This window comes from Thalia democratica, chromosome 5 (genome assembly GCF_965202585.1).
Source record: "Thalia democratica chromosome 5, ktThaDemo2.hap1.1, whole genome shotgun sequence".
Classification (NCBI taxonomy): Eukaryota; Metazoa; Chordata; class Thaliacea; order Salpida; family Salpidae; genus Thalia; species Thalia democratica.
Genome location: NC_139169.1, coordinates 51,018,291 through 51,038,139, shown reverse-complemented (window position 1 = coordinate 51,038,139; position 19,849 = coordinate 51,018,291). Strand labels below are relative to the sequence as shown.

General features: G+C 27.3%; 1 protein-coding gene across 3 annotated transcripts in view; it reads right to left on the bottom strand.

The window, feature by feature from the left end:
• Nucleotides 1-1,704: 1,704 nt before the first annotated feature.
• The window catches only part of LOC145835368 (uncharacterized), an 85,812-nt gene continuing 67,667 nt past the window's right edge, over nucleotides 1,705-19,849 (bottom strand). For all 3 annotated transcript variants that reach the window (XM_082942929.1, XM_082942930.1, XM_082942931.1), the window contains 2 exons: nucleotides 14,551-14,689; nucleotides 1,705-2,053 (listed from right to left, as the gene is read on the bottom strand). In XM_082942929.1, the coding sequence (XP_082799055.1) occupies nucleotides 1,918-2,053; nucleotides 14,551-14,689 (275 nt within the window). In that variant the 3' untranslated portion in view covers nucleotides 1,705-1,917. The remainder of the gene's footprint in view (nucleotides 2,054-14,550; nucleotides 14,690-19,849) is intronic.

Genomic DNA, 19,849 nt, shown 5'->3' with positions numbered 1-19,849 from the left:
AACGTGACTCTGATTATCTAGAAAAGCAATTCTCAACCTGGGGTAAATTCCCTTGTTTTGAGGGGTAAATTTTCTTTGTTACAAGTTATGTTAATTAATTTATATTGTTTGTCTTTTTAATTTATTATTAAACTGAATATTTTCAAGTTAGATATACTGTATAAATTTTACGAGTTTTTATACTTACAAGCTTATAGTTTAAGAAATCTGTTTTCTATCTTCAAAATTAAACACTATTTTGTAGATAGGGTAATTACTTTCCAAAAAGAAATAAAACATAAAAAAAAGCTTAAGAACCTCTGATATAGAAGCAATAAAGATTTGAAAGAAAATTTTGCTTCTGCAAAGCTTTGGTAGACGATATGGTTAAAATCACGGCAGAATGGAAGAATTGGTTTGAACCTTTAATAATGAAGGCCAGAGAACTGAAGACGAGAATGTAAGTGTTTGGCTGACAAACTTTTAAAGAAAAAGAATCAAACTCGAATGTTTTAGTGGCATAAAAACAGTTGCTACACTATTAACCAACTATAAAATCCAAGCCCATGAAGATAGTGTTGGATCCCACCCTTGTGGAAAATGTTTTTTATGCCGAGAGGAAAGAAGGCGGAATGGTAAAAATTCTAATTAATAAAATATATGATAAAATAAAATTGCAAACATTTTTGGAATTTATGCGGCAAAGTGCAGCCTGTGATGCATTAATTTTCTATTAAGATAGTTTTATTAAACACTGTCTTTGTTTCAGAAAATATTCTAATCGTTCGTTTATTTGATAAAAGTATTATTTTAAAAGCAATAGTTTAGGAAAAAAAGTTTGTTGTTAAGATATTTAATTTTTTTACTCAAGGTTTGTAAAAAAAAAGTTGTTTTTATTCATCGATAGTAATATTTCTTTAAGATGAGAAGTTTGTAAGTAACAGTTTGTTATTAAGATAGGTTTTTATACTTAATTAAAGTTTTGTTTTAAAAAAGTTTTTATCTTTACTTACCGATAACCTTATTATTTATTAACAATTATTTACATCAAAAAGTTCCTTACTAAAATAGTTTTTAATTTATGTTTTATTTGATAGAAAACTTTTTTTTTTTCATTTAAATTTATATAAAAAATATCATTAAAATGTACTAAAAATCTTCTATCCTCTACAAATTAATTAATACACAGTTTTGAACTATTACGTCATTATACATTTTTTCATTATTTTTTTACTTATGTGTGTTGAATAAATGTGTTAGTTCTATAATTTTTTGAGGACGGATTATAAACCTGTATACGTTTATAACTTATGTAATGTGCAATATAAATTTGTAGATTTATTAAAACTATTATTAAATTTTATAGAGAAGAAAATAAAACTATTTCTAAGCTATAGAGTTGTACATGTTTTAATACTTTCAGTTTGTAAGGTTACTATCTTAAAATTTAATTAGACCTGCATCTAAAATATTTTTACTATTATTTATAAAAGAGTACAATGTTCTAAAGTTGCTGCAATGTTATTACCTATACCGGGTCAAAAAAAATAAAAAACTATTAGGATGACTTTATATTAATTATAATGCTACATAAACGATTGAGACAATAGATAACTCAACCCAAAAGAATTAAAAAGTATTAATACCAAGTATATTATAAACTATTTCATACAATTCAGTGTTTAGTAAGCTACAAATATTGTACAGAATTCAACATAATCACCAAGTAAAAAATATTTATTTCCAGACAATAGAATTTCCAGAAAAGAATCGGATGATTAAATTATTTCTACTTCATAGCTAAAGTTAACACTGAACGAAAATATTTAATAATATAAATATAATAATAAAAACCTTTGAGATAGAAATATTAAGTTAATAATAAAAAGCAAATACTTTTTAAGAAGTATAAACAACTGTTTTGTACCAAAATTTAAATCATTTGGTAATTCCAAGCTTGATGAGGTGCTGCTGTATAATTTTTTCAGTCATTTCCAGTGTAGTGTAGTTCTTAGTAGTTTTAATTTGTCTCAGTGCATATTCGTATAGATCGTTTGAACGCATTATAAAGTCTCTAAAAAAATAGTTTATATGCATTAAGTAACATATAATAAATGTACTTTATAAATTCACTGAGTATTTTCTAGAAATAATAGCTTAATAAAACTTAAGTAGTTTAGCGATGTTCAACTTAAGATTTAACCTCTTTTTAGTTATGCTATTTTTATTAAAATGTACAAGTATCAGTTATGAGGTCATATCAAGTCTCATCTTTTTTTTTTAAATTCGGAAAGTATATAGACCAGGGTTTCCAAAACTTTTTATAAAAAGGCATCTTTTAAAGAAATTAAAAAGCTATGGCCCCCTCCTACAATATTTCTAAAAACTACTATTAAAACTTCCTAAGACCTTTTATTTGCTTTCTATGTTCAACTCCAGAAAATCTAGTGTAAATTTCAAATAATGGCATCGTGGTTCCCTATTTTTTAGCTAGTTGCCACCTAAATTTTACATTGTATCTAGTATAAGTTTTAAAACTACCATTGAAGACGCATAAGACCTTTTTATGCTTTTCGTTATTAACTCCAGAATATCTAGTGTAAGTTTCAATTTATGACCTCATGGCCCCCTAAGTTTTTGTAATGGCCCCAAGGGTGCCACTTGGCCCAGTTTGGCAAACCCTAATATAAACTAATAGTTTATTTTAGAATGCTAAGAAGCATTTAAATTACTTTTGTTAAGTAGTGAGTTTTTTATTTTATAGTAGTATGATTGCATTAGAAACTACTTTTTGATACTAATTTAGAGACATATTTTATTTTCTATCCAATTTCCATATACTTTTTCATTTTTAATATTAAGAATTAGAAAATTTTTTGTACTTGTTTAAGCTTGCAAAATAAAAGTAAAAACTAATAGAGCTTCACTTAATAAACAGTTGTTTTAATCAAACTTTTTATGTACTTGTAAAATATTTTCAAATTTAGATGAGATTTATATATAATTCTCAAATCGGTCCAGGACACAGTCAATTGTTTTTAATGTGATTTTTTTTCTGCATGAATAGTTACAAAAAATCAAACAATGGTTTAAAAACCTACAAGTTAATTGCATACTTTAGTTCAAACCGATTTCGGACAACAGTCCTTCTTCAGTGAATTTTAAACTAACAGAACATAAACACATTCATGCAACTAAGTAAATAAAAGTGAAAAAATATATTATGACGTAGTATTTTAAAACTGTGTATAAAACCAAATTTTTAGAGCTAGAAGATTTTTTACATTATAATGACATTTTTGTATGTAATAGTAAATCCAAATGAAATGATTATAAAAACAAACACTTTCCCGATATAAACTTTAAATAAAAAACTATATTTGTAAGGAATTGTATGATGTAAGTTACTAAACTACATCATACAGCTATCGGTGAACACAGCTATACTTAATAAACAATTACAGCTATCGGTGAAAAAAAAAAACTTTTCCCAAACAATAATTAAAGAAATTACAAAAACCTATATTAATAAGAAACTGTACCTAACAAACTTTTTATCATAAAGAAATAGTATAATTAATGAATAAAAATAACTATTTTGAGAAAAAACTTAAGTAAAACAATAATACAAAAATTAAATAAAGAATTAAACTAAATTGTTTTAACGGCAAATTATTTTTCCTAATATATTGTTTTTAAAGTAAACATTTTATAAAATAAACAAACGATTAAAAACTATTCTGAAACAAAAATTATTCTTAGTAAAACTATCCTATTAAAAATCGGTTGTTGTAAAACTATTGGTTTTATAAGTTTGCTATTATCTATAAAAATGCAGTAATGTTTTTTTATGTTTATACTTGCTTGTAATAAATTAACTCATTTACTATCTAAATCGGGGTCGGCAAACTGCGGCCCTCAAAGACAAAATATGTTGCCCGCGATGTACATTTCAAGCAAAAACATATTTTTTTAAAACCATAGAAAAAAAGTTTTTGTGATGAAAACTTGCAACTATGGTTTAATTGAAGTAATTACGTATTACTAGTGTTCTTTTTTAGCTTGTTTTGTCTTTTTTGGGTTTAAAATCGTGTTTTTGTATTAATTATCATAATAATATTCTAAAAACTGCGGCCCGCGAAGACTTTTTCCTGCACAGTGCGGCCCGCGAGCAAATTTTTGTAAAAAAAAATGAACCTCTACTTGTATAAGGCTGCCGACCCCTGCTCTAAATAATCTAAGTTCGTATGATTGCTTGATGAGTCTGTAAAAGTGATTGAATATGCTTCTTCATAGGTTTTGCTCGATGTTGGATGCTTGTGCGCATAGTGAAGTTTGAGTGCAGCTCGATCATTTGTCTCGCTGGTGATCATGTTCCTCCAATTATGTCTGTGAGAGCATCATCTTTGTGAAAATTACGTAATTGTCTTTCCCACATAGTGCTCATCACAGACATTGCACTTTGCTGCATAAATCCCAAATTGTTGCAATTCAAAATCTTTTTTAATTTAATTATTTTACCACATGTTGATTCTAAAGAGTTAGTTTTTTTACCGCCTACTCCCCCTCGGTTGCATAATAAGCATTATCCACAAGGGTGAGATCCATTAACTGCTACACTATTTTCATGGGCTTGGATCTTATAGCTTGTCGTCCAAACACTTATATTCTCGTTATTTTCTCTTGCCTTCTTCATTGGAGGTGCAAACCGATAATTCCATTCTGCTGTGATATAAATCATATTGTCAACAGAAGCAAGACTTTTAAACATTTATCTTTTAAAGACTTTATTGCTTCTAAATAATCACTTTCATGTTCGCACAATCTTCTTAGTCTTATTGACTTTTCGAATACAATTGATTTGTAAATGGAGTGTGGATGGTGTGACTTTCCATTTACAAATACGCGATTTTCTGCTGTTGGTTTTATGTAGTTTTTTACATAAAACACGCCTATTTCTGTCTTGTCCATGACGTGGTTAACATCTAAAAGCTCCAGTTCGTCTCCATAATTTTTTGTTGATATTTCTCTAAAAACTAGCTTAGATGCTGTTTTTCTAACGCACATTTCAATCGTCTTTTAACATTATCTGTTACATCTAATGTCTCAGATAAAAAGACAACATCATCAATGTAGCGTTTGAAGAGTTTTAGTTGTAGTTGCAATTGGCATTATAAATAACGTGGTGCAGTTCAATATTTGCAATTGACAGTGAATTGTTGTCACCTGTTATATTTCCGTTGGATTGTTTGTAGAAGGAATTGCTGTTTTTAACTACAATATTTTCAAGGCAGTATATGTGAAGTCTAGCAGAATTTTTCTGATTTCTTTGGTGTGATTTGTGAATTTTTGGAGAGCATTTGAAATACTTGCTTTAATTAATTGCAATTTTGTTCTCGTGCAATTTAGTAACCTCGTGAAATTTTGTTTTCGTACAATTTTGACCCGTTCCCAGGTAGTTTATATGCAAATTTGTTATTATTATAAGTATTTGATAATCACAATAATTTAAGTATATTGTGCGGCTTAAATAAGTTACTTAGAATTAACTACTAAATGTCCGAAATTCGTTATATCAGAGACTATTATAATGTCAGGTTTCAGTTAAGATTTCAGATGGGTAACAAACGGTCCAGATCCAGTAAAATTTCGGCCCGCTAAGTAACTTGAAAACTACTTGTGCAAAACAAATAAAATTTAGTTTTTTGATACTTAATATTTTGAAATACGCTTTCAATTTGGTTTTCAGTTCACGATAGCATTTCCTAGATCTCAATAATACTAGATAATTTATTACAATTTTGCTCGGGTTTTAAGGTTTCTTATATTTTAGTTTTTTAAATAACGCATCCCGCAATTACATTTTTTAGCAAGTCGACACGATAAATGATTTTTTAGTAAATATGACCTGCTGAAAAAAAAGTTGTCTTCCACTAACCTAAAGGGTTCTTAGTTTCAAAACAATTAATATTTGGACAGAGTTGATTACAGAAGGCATTTTAATAATTAAGTAATTTAAAACAATTTACCAGGCTTATAATAAAATAACACCAAATTATTTTCCCAAGTCCTGTAAACTACTTTCAACACAGCCCAAAAGTGCGTGCCTAAGAACTAGCAGTCTAAACTAAATTCAAACAAAAATTTTTTGGTTCAAAAGTGCGTACTCAAGAAGAAAACTACTGTACAAAATCACGGGGGGAAGGGGCGATTTTTTTCTAAATCTTCGAAAAGGGGGCGATTTAGTAAATGAGTTTGGGAAACCCTGGTTTAAAGTTTTATATTGGTCTTTGAATAGTTATTTTTTAGCGAAACGGAGTTACATAAATATAGTTTAACACAAGTAAATGTAAAGTTTTATTTAATTACCTAATTGTTTAGAGTAACAAACTGAAAAGTAAAACTATTAACAATTTATTAGTCAACATATCTTTACTTAATTTTTAACTGCTAAACTCTAAAAAAAATTGTATTTACTTAAAATTATTCATGTGTTATAATCTATACTCATATTTAAACTGTTTTACCAACTATCTTTTATTCAAGTTCATTTATCATTTACCACTTGAGAATAAAACTAGTATAGTTTTAAAAACGTTCGTGTAAAAAAAATGAAAAATAAAATGAGTTACCTCTACATACTTAGCTGCAAATGTTATATAAATACGTTCAAAAACATTATTATAATAGTAAATATTTACCGTCCTTTTTAAAGTCAAATATTTCCAATATACTATATAAAAGGTCTTCAGGTGGGCTCAGTGGAAGATTATTTAGTTTGTCTAATCATATTATTTTCTATATTTTGATTTTTATTGATATATACATATATAATTTTTAAAAGACATTTTTTATACGTCGAAAAGAAAATATGAATTTGCTCCTCTTGTTTAGCAACCATCTTTTTTCAACGCATAAATAACGGCAGTATATTCTTCTAAGCACAGCCTACAGATGGGGTTATTACCATCTACGACATTTGTCTTTTAGATTCCAAATATATTTGTTAGTTCTGATGTATGTCTTTTATTTATATTGTTAAATGAAGACTTATGGTTTTAAAGAATCATAATTCTCCATTTAACAATGTAAGTAAAAGATATACAACAGAACTGGCAAGCTATATAAAAAGAAAATAATACATATTTTATATATTTTGTTTAACAGTTTAATATCAACAAAACAGTGTTTCACAAATCATCAAAGAACAGTTTCTATTTGAATAAGATTTATTTGTAACAACTGAAGATCTCTTATACAATAGTATAAGAGTGAACATTGTTTTGTTGATAGTTAACTGTAAAATAAAACATAACTAATCTCTCTAAAACTACCTAAGCTGAGAACTATCTATTGTTTGATTTAGAGCAAACTACAATTATACAGATTTTAAGATAAAATGGGAAATACTTAAAAGAATAAAATCAAAACTACATAATAAACTTGGTTTCAGACTACGTGTAACCTAGAAAAAATTCAAACATATAAAGCAGATAAGATTAAGTCACTAAACAAGAAAAGCGAAAGGCAAAATATATGTAAACATTATTGAAAATTATTTTTCACCAAAATTTAACCCAAATAAATTAAAATAAAAGTAAAGTTCAGCCGCGCAAGAGACAAATTAAAAATATTTTTTTAATATCACTTATCTTTTACGTAATTCACTTATTCTTTTATAGCAATTAATAAAGTATTTTCAAAATACACAAGCTCTTAAATTAATAACAAAAGGAAAAGCAGCGTATATTCAAACTTAACATACTGAAAAAAATTATTCAATATCATTACTACGTCACAATGTTTATAACATTTGTAAATTTTAAAATTCTGTAAAACATGTAAAATAAACTAAAGGTTTTCTGATGATTATATGAGATAGAAATATCTTATATATGAAACTATTGTAAAATATTCTGCTCCAATTTTAAATGTAGAGCACTATTGATCGAAACTTTATAATAAAAAAAAAATTATACGTATAACAATAACAAATTATACAGTATCCTTCTTTCATTACACTTACATATGTTTCTGTGTGTTAAACGAGTCAACACACTTCAACTGAGCTCTATAAATAAACAGATACTGTAAGGAAAGAATAGACGCTAAAGTATATATACATGTGTCCATTAAAAATAAAAATAACTGCTATAGGTTTTATAGGTTACTAATCAGGTTGCCACTCGTTTTCCTTTTTTTTTCCAGGTTTTTCTAATTTCTTCCAGGCTTTTGAAAATACACATTTTGGGTCTATTTTTAGTTTAAAGTTAAGTTTAAGGTAAAAAACTGTGTTAGATAGTATAAAACTATTGAAAAGATATTGTAAAGCTACTTTAAACATGTTTTTTAATGAAAAAATTTTTGATGATGACAAATTTTTTGAATCAAATCGAAATTTTACTATTGAACATGTAAAAATTTTTAAAATTCCAGGTTTTTCCAGGTTGTTATTAAAATTTCCTAAATTCCAGGTTTTTTTGCCTAAACAGTCAAACTCTAGGTTTCTCCAGGATTCCAGGTAAAGTGGCAACCCTGACTTATAGATAAAAAATTTAACGTTAAATCAGGCTGTTATAAAACAGTATAATATTTGTAATTATTAAGTCTAACTGTTTAAATATAGTTTAAATCGTTTGCTAACAAAAGATCCTAGTGAAGTAACTTCACTGGAATATAAATAAAAACAAATTGTTCAGTATTCTTCCTTTATTGTACTAACATATGTTTCTGTGTGTTAACGAATCAACACACTTCAACTGGGTTCTGTAAAAAGAAAAATTGAATAATAATTAAAAATTAAAAGTAACCCAGTTGAAGTGTGTTGAATCGTTAACACACAGAAACACATGTTGGTACAATAAAGAAAAATTACTGTATAATTTGTTTTTATTAATTATAAAGTCTTAAATAAATTCAAGTAAAAATACAAAATAAGATAACAAACCATAATATAAACTGTTTTAAATATTTACTGGTTACAAATCATTGAAAAAATATCTAAAATTACGTCACGATATATATGAACATTAGTACATCCTTCAATTCCATGTAAGTAGTTTATATTATGATTTGTTATCTTATTTTGTATTTTTATTTTACTTTAATTTACTTAATTTAAACTTAATAATTACAAATATTATATAGTTTAATAACAGTCGGATTTAACATCAAGTATTTTATCTATTAGTAACATATAAAACCTATGGCAATAATTTTTATTTTTAATGGACACATGTATATGCCTACTTTAGCTTCTATTCTTTACTTACAGTATTTATTTTTTGACAGAGCTCAGTTAAAGTGTGTTGACTCGTTTAACACACAGAAACATATGTCAGTGTAATAAAAGAAGGATACTGTATAATTTGTTATTATTATATATTCCAGCGAACTTGTTTCGCTAGGGTCTTTAGTTAACAAACGCTTAAATTTATATTTGAATAGTTATATATACGTATATTAATACAACACTACATTTTAATAATATAAATGTTTCAATGTTCTGTTAGACAGAACAGCTCTTCACTTAGTTTAGTACAATAGTGTCTTAAAAAATAAATCGAAATGTACATGGAATAAAGCAAAAAACTAAATGGATTGTAACGTCATTAAACAGATCATTAAAATATATGAGACACACTAAGCTTGCATAAACGTTCAAAATTAGTTGGAACAAAAGCTAGAAAATTGTTAACAAAAGTTATACTAAAAATACTAAAAAGTTAGTTTCGTTTATTTAAAGCTCATCTTAAGTTTAATTTTAAGATCTCGTGTTTTTTCAAATTATATATATATAATATTCAAAATTAAAAGCTAATCGTTTGCTAAAAAAGATCCTATCGAATCTAGTTCACTGGAATAATTAATAACAAGTTTTCACAGTATTCTTTCTTTTTAAACTAACATATGTTTTATTGTGTAAACAAGTAAACACACTTCAACGGAGCTCTTATTCAAATAGAATCAATTACTTCAAATATAAATTCTATTTGAATAAGAGCTCCTTTGAAGTATGTTAAATTGTTAACACGCAAAAACATATGTTAGTTTAATAAAGAAAGAGTACTTAGAAAGTATTTTATTATATACAGGGTTGCCACTCGTTTTTTTAAATTTTTTTCGAGGTTTTCGAAGTTTTTTCAGGTTTTGAAAAGTACACATTTTTAGGTCTATTTTTGGTTTTAAGTCAACTTCTAATTAAAAAACTGTGTTAAATAGTATAAACATATTAAAAAGATACTGTAAAGTTACTTTAAATGTGTTTTTTAATAAAAACAATTTATGATGATGACAAAAAATATTAATTATATGATAGATTTTTTGTGTCAAATTAAAATTTTACAACTGAAAATGTTAAAATTATTAAAATTCCAGGTTTTTCCAGGTAAAGTGGTAAACCTGTATATATAAACATATTTTCTTTCGTATACAAAAAAGTTAATAGTTTCTATACATTAAGCGTTTCATCAGAACAGTAAAGTTAACATAATCTTTTTTTAAAGAATTACAAAAATACACATTATGACGTGTCAAAAAAACTTGAATAACTTTATCTAGCTCATGTTAAAAACAAATTCTGTATAAGTTAACTTAAGTTTTTTTTTGTCTTGTTTGTTCTTATTTATAATTTTCTTTTGTTGCTATTTTTGTTGTTGATTAATATTTTTTTGTTCTTTTAAAATAAATACTTTGGTTGTGAAGACAGGGTTGCTGTCTTTCTTTTTTTTTCAACTTAATACTTTTCTAGACTACATAAACTACATGTTTTGTTGTTTTTTGGTTTTGTTTTACTATTTGCAGAGTATATCCTATTTTAAATTATACTCTTTGTTTGCGGCTTTTAGTTCCCATATGCAGTTTGATAACTCAGTATCATTTTTTTTATAATTTATTATTAAAGCTTGACTTATGATTACTGTATCTATTTTTGAATGTTGTGCTTGAAACATAAAATTTTGTTATATTGTTTGTTCTTATAGTAGCTCAGTAAATTATACCGTTTGCAAGGCAGTTGTTGTCTAAAGAGCATGTTTCTTTCCTGCAGTTGCAGGTTTTTCTTGCTGTTTGGGGTTTAGGTTGTTTAATATTTGTCATCGTGTTTAAGAATTTTTGTTTTGAAATGATTTCTATGCAGAAATAAAAATTTTAAATGCATCCCTTTTAAAATTTTTGTGATATGTGTGATTTGCGTCAAAGTGTTTTTTTCCTAACTTTAAGAATTCCTTGCCTACAATTAGGGAAAAAGGTGGGTTGAAATAAACAATTTTTCTTTTTCTTTGTTTTTGTTTTATTTGCTTTTTAGTATGTTAAATTGAATTTGTGGTTGGCGGATTCGAGGGCTGATAGGTAATTATGTTTCATACGGTTAAATGATTCTTGGTTACTTGATAAATTGTTTAGTCTTTCGTTAATAGTTATAGGTAATTGTTTTAATATTTAATTAGAGTGTTTTGATTCGTTACTCACATATAGGATATCCGAATTCTGTATTCTTAATCAAATGTATGTTTTGTTGGTTAGGTTTATCTCTATGTCTAGATAATTTGTTTGGATTAGGCCCGAGTCTATCGTTATTTTGAAACCCCATTTATTAAAAACCTTATGTAGCTCTTTAGCTGTATTTTCTGCGCTTTTCGGCGATTTTGATTAAAAGTTTCAATTAAATGTTTTCAACTATTAGTCTTTCAGTTAAAATAAACACGAAAAACCGTTTAAACACCCTTAGTAGAACTCTTTTGTACATAATTAATATTAGTAATTGGTCGAGGCATTGCTTTATAAGCAATTTAAATGTACTTTTAAGGTTTAATAGACATAAAAACAAAGTTAAAGCATCCAAAACTTTAAAATATTGTTTTTGTACATAAATTAGACAGACAGTTTTAATAGTAAGTTAACAGTTTTAATAAAAAAATGAATAAATATACATTTTAGTAACAAAAAACATAAAAGCGCTTATAAAATCTCTAGTGTAAAGATTTATAGCACAAAAATTACATAAAATAGTAAAAATGTAGTTTAAGCAGGTATAGTATGTAAACTTACAATAAATAAACTTTTTTACAGAAACAAAAACACAATTAAAACGTCTTTAAAGTTATTTTAAACAGAGTTTTATGAAAAGAAATCAACCGCTGTATTTAATAAAGAAAACAATTTTTCATAAAAGTTTCTATCTACAATACTTATTGACAACATGTATAACAACTCAGATAGTTCCATAATCCGTTCGGCAGTTAAACTTCGTAACAGTTTGTATATGTAATATAATTTCCTATGACAATAAACAACTTAAAATTGTTTGGTAATCAGTTATAAATAAGATAATCAAAAAACTTTTAAAACATCTTAAGTAGAGGTTAAATCACATAAATTAGAAAAATAGTTGAAAAGTTTACAATAAACAAACTATTAGGCTTAAACAACCACAAAGGAACATTTAAAACGACTTTAAAGTTGTTGTAAACAAATTATATTAAAAATGTATAAGCCTGTATTTTATGTTTGTTTTATGAGTTAACTTTTTATTTTTTGTGATACTAGCAAAATAGATATATAGTTAATTGTTTTATGATATATTTCTTGAACTTACATTTAAGAATATAATTGCAAAGCAGAAATTTGTGAAAAGTTTCTAAACTTATAAAGTTTATAAAAGCTGAAATGAAAATCAGGGCAAGGCCCAATGGCTGAGCTGTTGAGGCGCCATGCATATAACCAATATAAGCTCACTGGTTTGGGTTCAAAACCCATCACGACTACGTTACGTGCCATTAATTGGTGATATTCTGGACCAACTTATATGATCCGACCCAATCCGGATCTTTTTTTAAGATCCAGCCGGAATTTTATGTTTCATGTAATTTAATAGAGAAGCAAAAATTAATAATAAATAATTATAGTAATTATTTTATATAAATGATATTATATAGTATATACTCTAAACTTTCAAAGAAGAGTTAATGTTATATTTTCTAAAAAATAAAATTCAAACTCCTTATAGCCTTAAAAATTAATAGTTTGGTAATAAGCTTGTTACTTTTTTTTCAAACTGTTGAAATAGGATTTTACTACTAATGCATGAATCAAAGTTCATGTTCATATAAAACTATTTAACTAATTACTATCAATAACTAAAGTTTACTATAATAAAAAAAACTTTTATGGTATACACCTTAAGCTTTTAAAATAAAATATATATTTATTAAATATCTTTTATAAATAATGTGAACTTCAACTAAACAAATGGACTTAAAATACTATAATATTCACATTATTATCACATTCTTAGATTAGGCTTACATCAAATTTAATTATCTATGTGCTGTTAACTGTGTCACCATTACTACTGTTTATAACTTCAAATTTTATAACATTTTATTGTTTCACTTAAAAATTTTATGTTGTGTTTTACTGTTTAGTTGCTAGCATCAATTTATACGGTTTAATGATTTTACCTCATTGTAAAAAGCTATCTTTCGTGCTCAGTAGAGCGAAGGATTTGGTGGCTAAACGCGAAGCCACCCAAATACATTCATTACATCTAATAATTACGTCACAATATAAGTGAGGTTATTTTAAGAAATAATTTGTATTGCAAAGTTATTTAAATAAGTTTTTATTTTTGTAATCTATTTTGAACAAAAATAAACCATTAACCATTAGTTAGTGTATCAATAAAATTTAATAAAACTTAACAACGGTAAAGAAAATAAAAGTCACAGAAACTCGATGTAACATGTATATTATATATTAAATGTTTGTAATGATTGAATCAAAGTTATATACAATTAGGAAGCAGATTTAGTTCAAACGTAAAGATCAAAAATGAAAAAAATTAAAATTTAAGAAAACAAAACACAAAAAACCAAACTCGTTATTGAGCTTACAAAGTACTGACCGATAATTAAGTTGCACCGACATACATAAAATCATAATGACTTAAATTGCATATATATCGTATTTAATAATTAGTAAAATAATTGATTGATAAAATAGCAGTCGGGTGTTTAAATTAAATATCCCATACATATATTTTAAATATTTAATAAGTAAATTGTGTTATATATGAAAGTTAAAATGTAAAACAACAAGGTGGTCATATGCTAAGTATAAACCTGCGTTATTCTTTCCATTAACGTGAGTTGTTTGTTTAAATTATGATTTGTTGTTTTGTTGTGTATTTTAGTTTACTTTACTTATTTCAGACTTAATAATCATAAATATTATATAGTTTTATAACAGTCGGATTTAATTTTTATTATTTTACCTATTATTAACTATTATCTGTAAAAGTATTTTATTACAATGAAAACATGACACCCACTTTATTCTATGCTTCTATTCTTTCATTACAGTAATTATTTTTTACAGAGCCCATATGAAGTGTGTTGATTCGTTAACACACAGAAACATATGTTGTTATAATAAAGGAAGATTACTGTACAACTTGTTTTTATTTATACTCCAGTGAAGTTACTTCACTAGGATCTTTTGTTAGCAAACGATTTAACCTATATTTTTGAACAGTTATTTCTATTATAGTTATTTAAAAACAAACAAAAAAACCTAGTCAAGAGCAACTGTTGTTTGAGGACATCATGAAGCGCTATTGCAGCAGGTGAATATGAAGTTATAGCTGTAAGATGTCTGTCTGGTATAACAGTAGGTGAAGGTGAGTTGAATTGTAATGATTCAGAAAGTTTCCCTGAAAACCATAAAAATTTATAACCAAACTAACTGTTTTTTTCAGTTGGAATTTATTTGGAAATTATAGTTGTAATCTTTTTTACTTTTATTGTATTTATAAAACAGTATTAATAAACTTAAATGCACTTTATCAAACTAAAAAAACGAATTATGTTTAGATTTTTTTATATTATTATATAATAATACTTGTTATACAAATCATATTTATTTTAAAACTACATACGGAACAACTGTTTTACTTTATGCTTTGGTACTTTTTACGTGATTTTAATTTATGTTTTGTAGTTTATTAAAATTTTACTTTAAATCTTTTTAAACATTAGAATATTAAATTACTCCAACTTCAGGGTTGCCACAGATCAAGCTGAGAAAAATTTCCTGACTTTTTACTAAAATTTTCCTGACTTTTCTAAATCAAACTCTTAATATAAACTTATTCAAAAATACATAATCTAACACTTGAAACTACATAAAGCTTTTAATCTAACTTTTATATAGGTTAATTTTTTTTTGTTGCATTAAATCATTTAATTTACATTACATCATTTGAACCATCTTTGTATGATTGATGTATTTGCAATAAACAGCTCTATCAGCAAAATAATTGTATTATTACCTTATAAACACAGCTTGTCTGAAAAAAGACACAATTTTATAGCATTTCCTAACATTAATGTATCTAAATAAACGAAACGACAAAAAAGGAAATTTTACAGTTAAAACCTTAAATTAATAACGAACTTACACAACTAAAACCTTAAAACAATAACGAACTTTTACAATAAAAACCTTAAAAAAATAAAGAACTTAATTAAACACTGTTTTTTTAATTATATGTACTATAACTTATTTTCTCTGTTTCTTTATTAGCACTTCAACCTCTTCATCTAGTGAAGATATGGTTTTCTTCACCTGGTCTGCATCCCGCTTCATTTTCTTGGCAGTTAAAACCAATTGCCTCATTTTATTTAAATCGTTCTCATCTGCTGCCCCTACACTTGTCAAAAAGAATATTTTCTCTAAATCTAGCCACAATTACATTTTACAATTTGTGAGAGTCAATTCTTTTCTTTTTGCACTAATTTATTTTTACCTCCAATTCTGCTGCCTCATTTATTTACTTAAACAAAAAACACTTTGATTCAAAAACTATGCTAGATAAAATTTTGAGTATGTATCACAGTTTCACTATAAAAGTGTCCTTGCTACAGATCATTAATACTAAAAAGTTTACAAAAACTTCTTGTTCAAATAGGGTAAGTGTTCAATATGTTAATCGAAAAATTTTGAAGTTTTATAAAGGGTATTATATTAATTTATACCAGATGAAGGCATTGGAAATTTTATAATTTTTAAATTTTCTAGGAACATTTTGCAATTCTAGTCTGATTCTAAAGGATTTTTTATTAATTTTTTTACCATTTGAAGGCATTGAAAAATAAGGAAATTTCTAAAGTTAAACTGACAAAATCTGACTTTTTTTATATTTTTGTCAAATTTCCTGACTTTTTTGAAAAACCCCTATCTTTTCCTGACTTTTGTCATTTTCTTTAGTTTTTCCTGACCTTGTGGCAACCCAGCAGCTTTGAATATTATATCCATTTACTTTGCGTTGTACTAAATAATAAACATGTAGTTTTTAGAAGCAATAGAGTTTAGATTAATTAAGTTGTATTAAATAGTCAACGTATAACTTGTCATAGTACTATAGTTAAAATTTATTAATTAATGCTAATTGGATGCACTCCTTTTACAATGTGAGTTATAAACATATATTGTAACTACAGCATCGTTTTAGCGGTAGATAACTTAGCAGCTCAACTCTTTTTTTACTCGTTCTGTTTTCTAAACAGTTTTTTATGTTTATTACCATGTGAATAGTAAAAATTGAAGCTTTTTATTTATAGCTTTAAGCCGTGCTTTTGAGTTTGGCTGCATTTCACAGTTGAAATTTATAGCAGTGGGCTTGTTCGATCGATGTTTAGTGAGCAATGCCGTGCATATTTTTTGACCGTGGGCATTTTTAGAATTTGTTGTGATTTGTTCTCTTAAATCAGCTTGATTTAATCATATTTTATGCATTAAGATTTTATCGTTACTTTCTTTCCGCGGTTCTTACTTGTAAAATAGACTTTTATTATCACAGACTCGAATTAAGTTTAAGCAGTAACATAAGCTATGTATTAAAACACTTGGCAAATAACTAGTAAACCTGCTAGATCAAATAACGAACGTAGCTTAGGAAGTTACTTTGGATTGTCTATTATATAAGATAAAGTGCACGTTGTGTTAGTAAACCAAGCCAATATACTAATACATATTTATAAATAACCACATTCCCTCCTTAGTTAGACTACTATAAGTTATTCATCTACAACATTTATGACTTATATTTAGCAAACACACATAGTGATCTACTTTATCTTCTTTTTAGTTTTGCAGTTCCTTTTTTACAGAATTCCTTGGAACTGATTAATTACTTAGCACAGCGAGAAGTACTGTGCAAGTTGTTGTCACTATCTTAAAACTATTGCATACTTAAAATTAGTATGATTAAACGGCAAACCTCTTATGGTCAAGAAAAAATAATTTAAGCAATAGTAAGGGTTGCTAACTGTTTTTGGAAAACTTTCTTCAGGTATTCAAAATTTCCCACAGGTTTCAAAAGTACACATTTTTGGGTCTATTTTTAGTTTAAAGTTAAGTTTAAAGTAAGAAACTGTGTTGAATAGTGTAAAGACATTGAAAAGATACTCTAAAGCTACTTTAAATGTGTTTTTAATAAAAAAATTTTTGATGATGACAACTTTTTTTTTCATCTATATGATAGATATTTTGAGTCAAATCGAAATTTTATCACTTAACATATAAAAATTGCTAAATATTCTATGGATTTTAGTGATTTTTATTCAAAATTCCAGTTTTTTTAAACTTCTCAAACTACAGGCTTTTCCAGGTTTTTTGGTAAGCGTGAATAGTTTATAAAATAATTAAAATATATATTTTTCCGATAACTTACAATTGAAAATCACAGTTTAAAAAACTAAGTTTATACAAAGGTTTATACGCTGACGAGCAAATAAAAGATACTTTTTAGAAAAGTTAAATATCATGGTGAGAAAATTACCCAAAAATGACAACCTTCTCATTTTGGGTGATTTTAATGCAAGGGTTGGATCTGATCAAGACTCTTCGGCTCCCTGTCTAGGACATTTTGGTTTTAGAAAAATGAATTCAAACGGTCAACGTCTTCTAGAGTTTTGTTATAAACAGAATATTTTGTGACCAATTTATTTTTAAAACTAAATTGCAGCATAAAATATCTTGGAGACACCCCTGTTCTAAAAACTGGCACCAACTAGACCTTATACTAGTGAGACGCAATCGTTTTAACGATATTCTTCTAAATAGATCGTATCAAAGCGCAGACTGCAACAGCGATCATTCTTTGGTTTGCTGTAAAATGCATTTAACAAAAAAGTTCATGCACAAATCAAATAATTTAGGTCGTAAATTTCGACTAAAAATTGAAAAAATGATGATAAAGAAAATATTAAAAGCTTCTCAGATATGATACCATCAGTCTCTTTGTCGGACACATCTGCTTCTGAGTCTCGGTCTAGGATCAAAAAAAATGTATACCAGAATGCCTTGAAATCTTTTGAAAAGAACAAACATACCAACAAAGACTGGATTGAAAATAATCAATGTGTTACTTCCTCCATTAAAGATAAACCGACAGGCTCATGTTGATAATCAACATGACCCAAGTTGTACGAGTCGAAAGAGACTTTCGTGAAGCCAGAAAAAACTTTCGAAGAACAGCTAGGAAATGCGCTACTGAGTTTTAGTCAAAAGCTAGTGCTTGTATTTAAGATGCTGCTGACAAGGGAGTTGCTAAATCAGTCTATGAAGGAATAAGAAAAGCAGTTGGACAAACAAAAAAAGTTAACATTACCTTTGCTATCAAAAACTGGAGAAATTTTACACATTAGGAATGAACAATTGGGTAAATGGGTTAAACTTTTTTACCTTCTGTATTCTACACAGAATATTATTACTGATGATGCACTTAAGAGCATGAATAGTCTACCAATGACGGATGGCCTGGATTGCGAACCAACTTCTGAAGAACTCAGTTAAGCCATTGGTATGATGGCTCTATGAAAAGCACCAGGCAGTGACAGCATACCAGCGAACTTGTTCCGCCATTGTAAGTCATGTGTATTACCTCATCTACATGACATTTTAGTCAAGTGTTGGAGGGAAGGTATGGTGCCACAAGACATGCGTGATGCTAAGAATATAACCTTATATAAGAAAAAAGGTTCAAAGGACTGCGATAATTACAGAGGAATTTCTCTTCTTGCTATTGCTGGTAAAGCTTTGACAAGACTAATTCTTCTTCGACTCCAAAAACTGGCTATAAGAGTAAACCCTGAGTGTCAATGTGGATTAAGATCTAAACGATCTACCTCTGACATGAAATTCTTTGTACGCTAGTTTCAAGAGATATGTAATGAACAGAACATGCACGTTTTTATTGACCTTACTAGAGCCTTTGACATAGTGAGTAGAGAAGGACTATTTTCTATACTGCTGAAGATTGGATGTCCTCCAAACTTTTGTTGTGAAGTCTTTCAACACAAACACAAGGGCAACCATCCAACATGATGATAGTGTTTCTGATTCATTTGAAATCAAAAGTGGGGTAAATCAAGGCTGCGTACTTGATCCAACTCTGTTTGGAATTTTCTACTAAAATATGCTTTTGGTTCCTCCACAACTGGTATTAAGCTCCATACAAGAACTGATGGACGACTTTTCAATCTTGCAAGTATAAGAGCAAAGCAAAATCTGAAGAGTGTCACAATACGTGATCTTCTCTTTGCTGATGATGTTGCACTCGTGGCTCACTCTGTTTAAGACCTGCAGACACTACTGAGTCAGTTTTCATCGGCATGCTCGGATTTCGGCCTTACTATAAGTATTAAGTTCACTGGAATATAAATAAAAGCAAATTATACAGAAATCTTCCTTTATTGTACCAACATATGTTTCTGTGTGTTAACGAATAAACACACTTCAACTGGGTTTTGTAAAAAAATAGTTAATGTAATGTAAGAACAGAAGCATTGAATAAAGTAGGTGTATATAA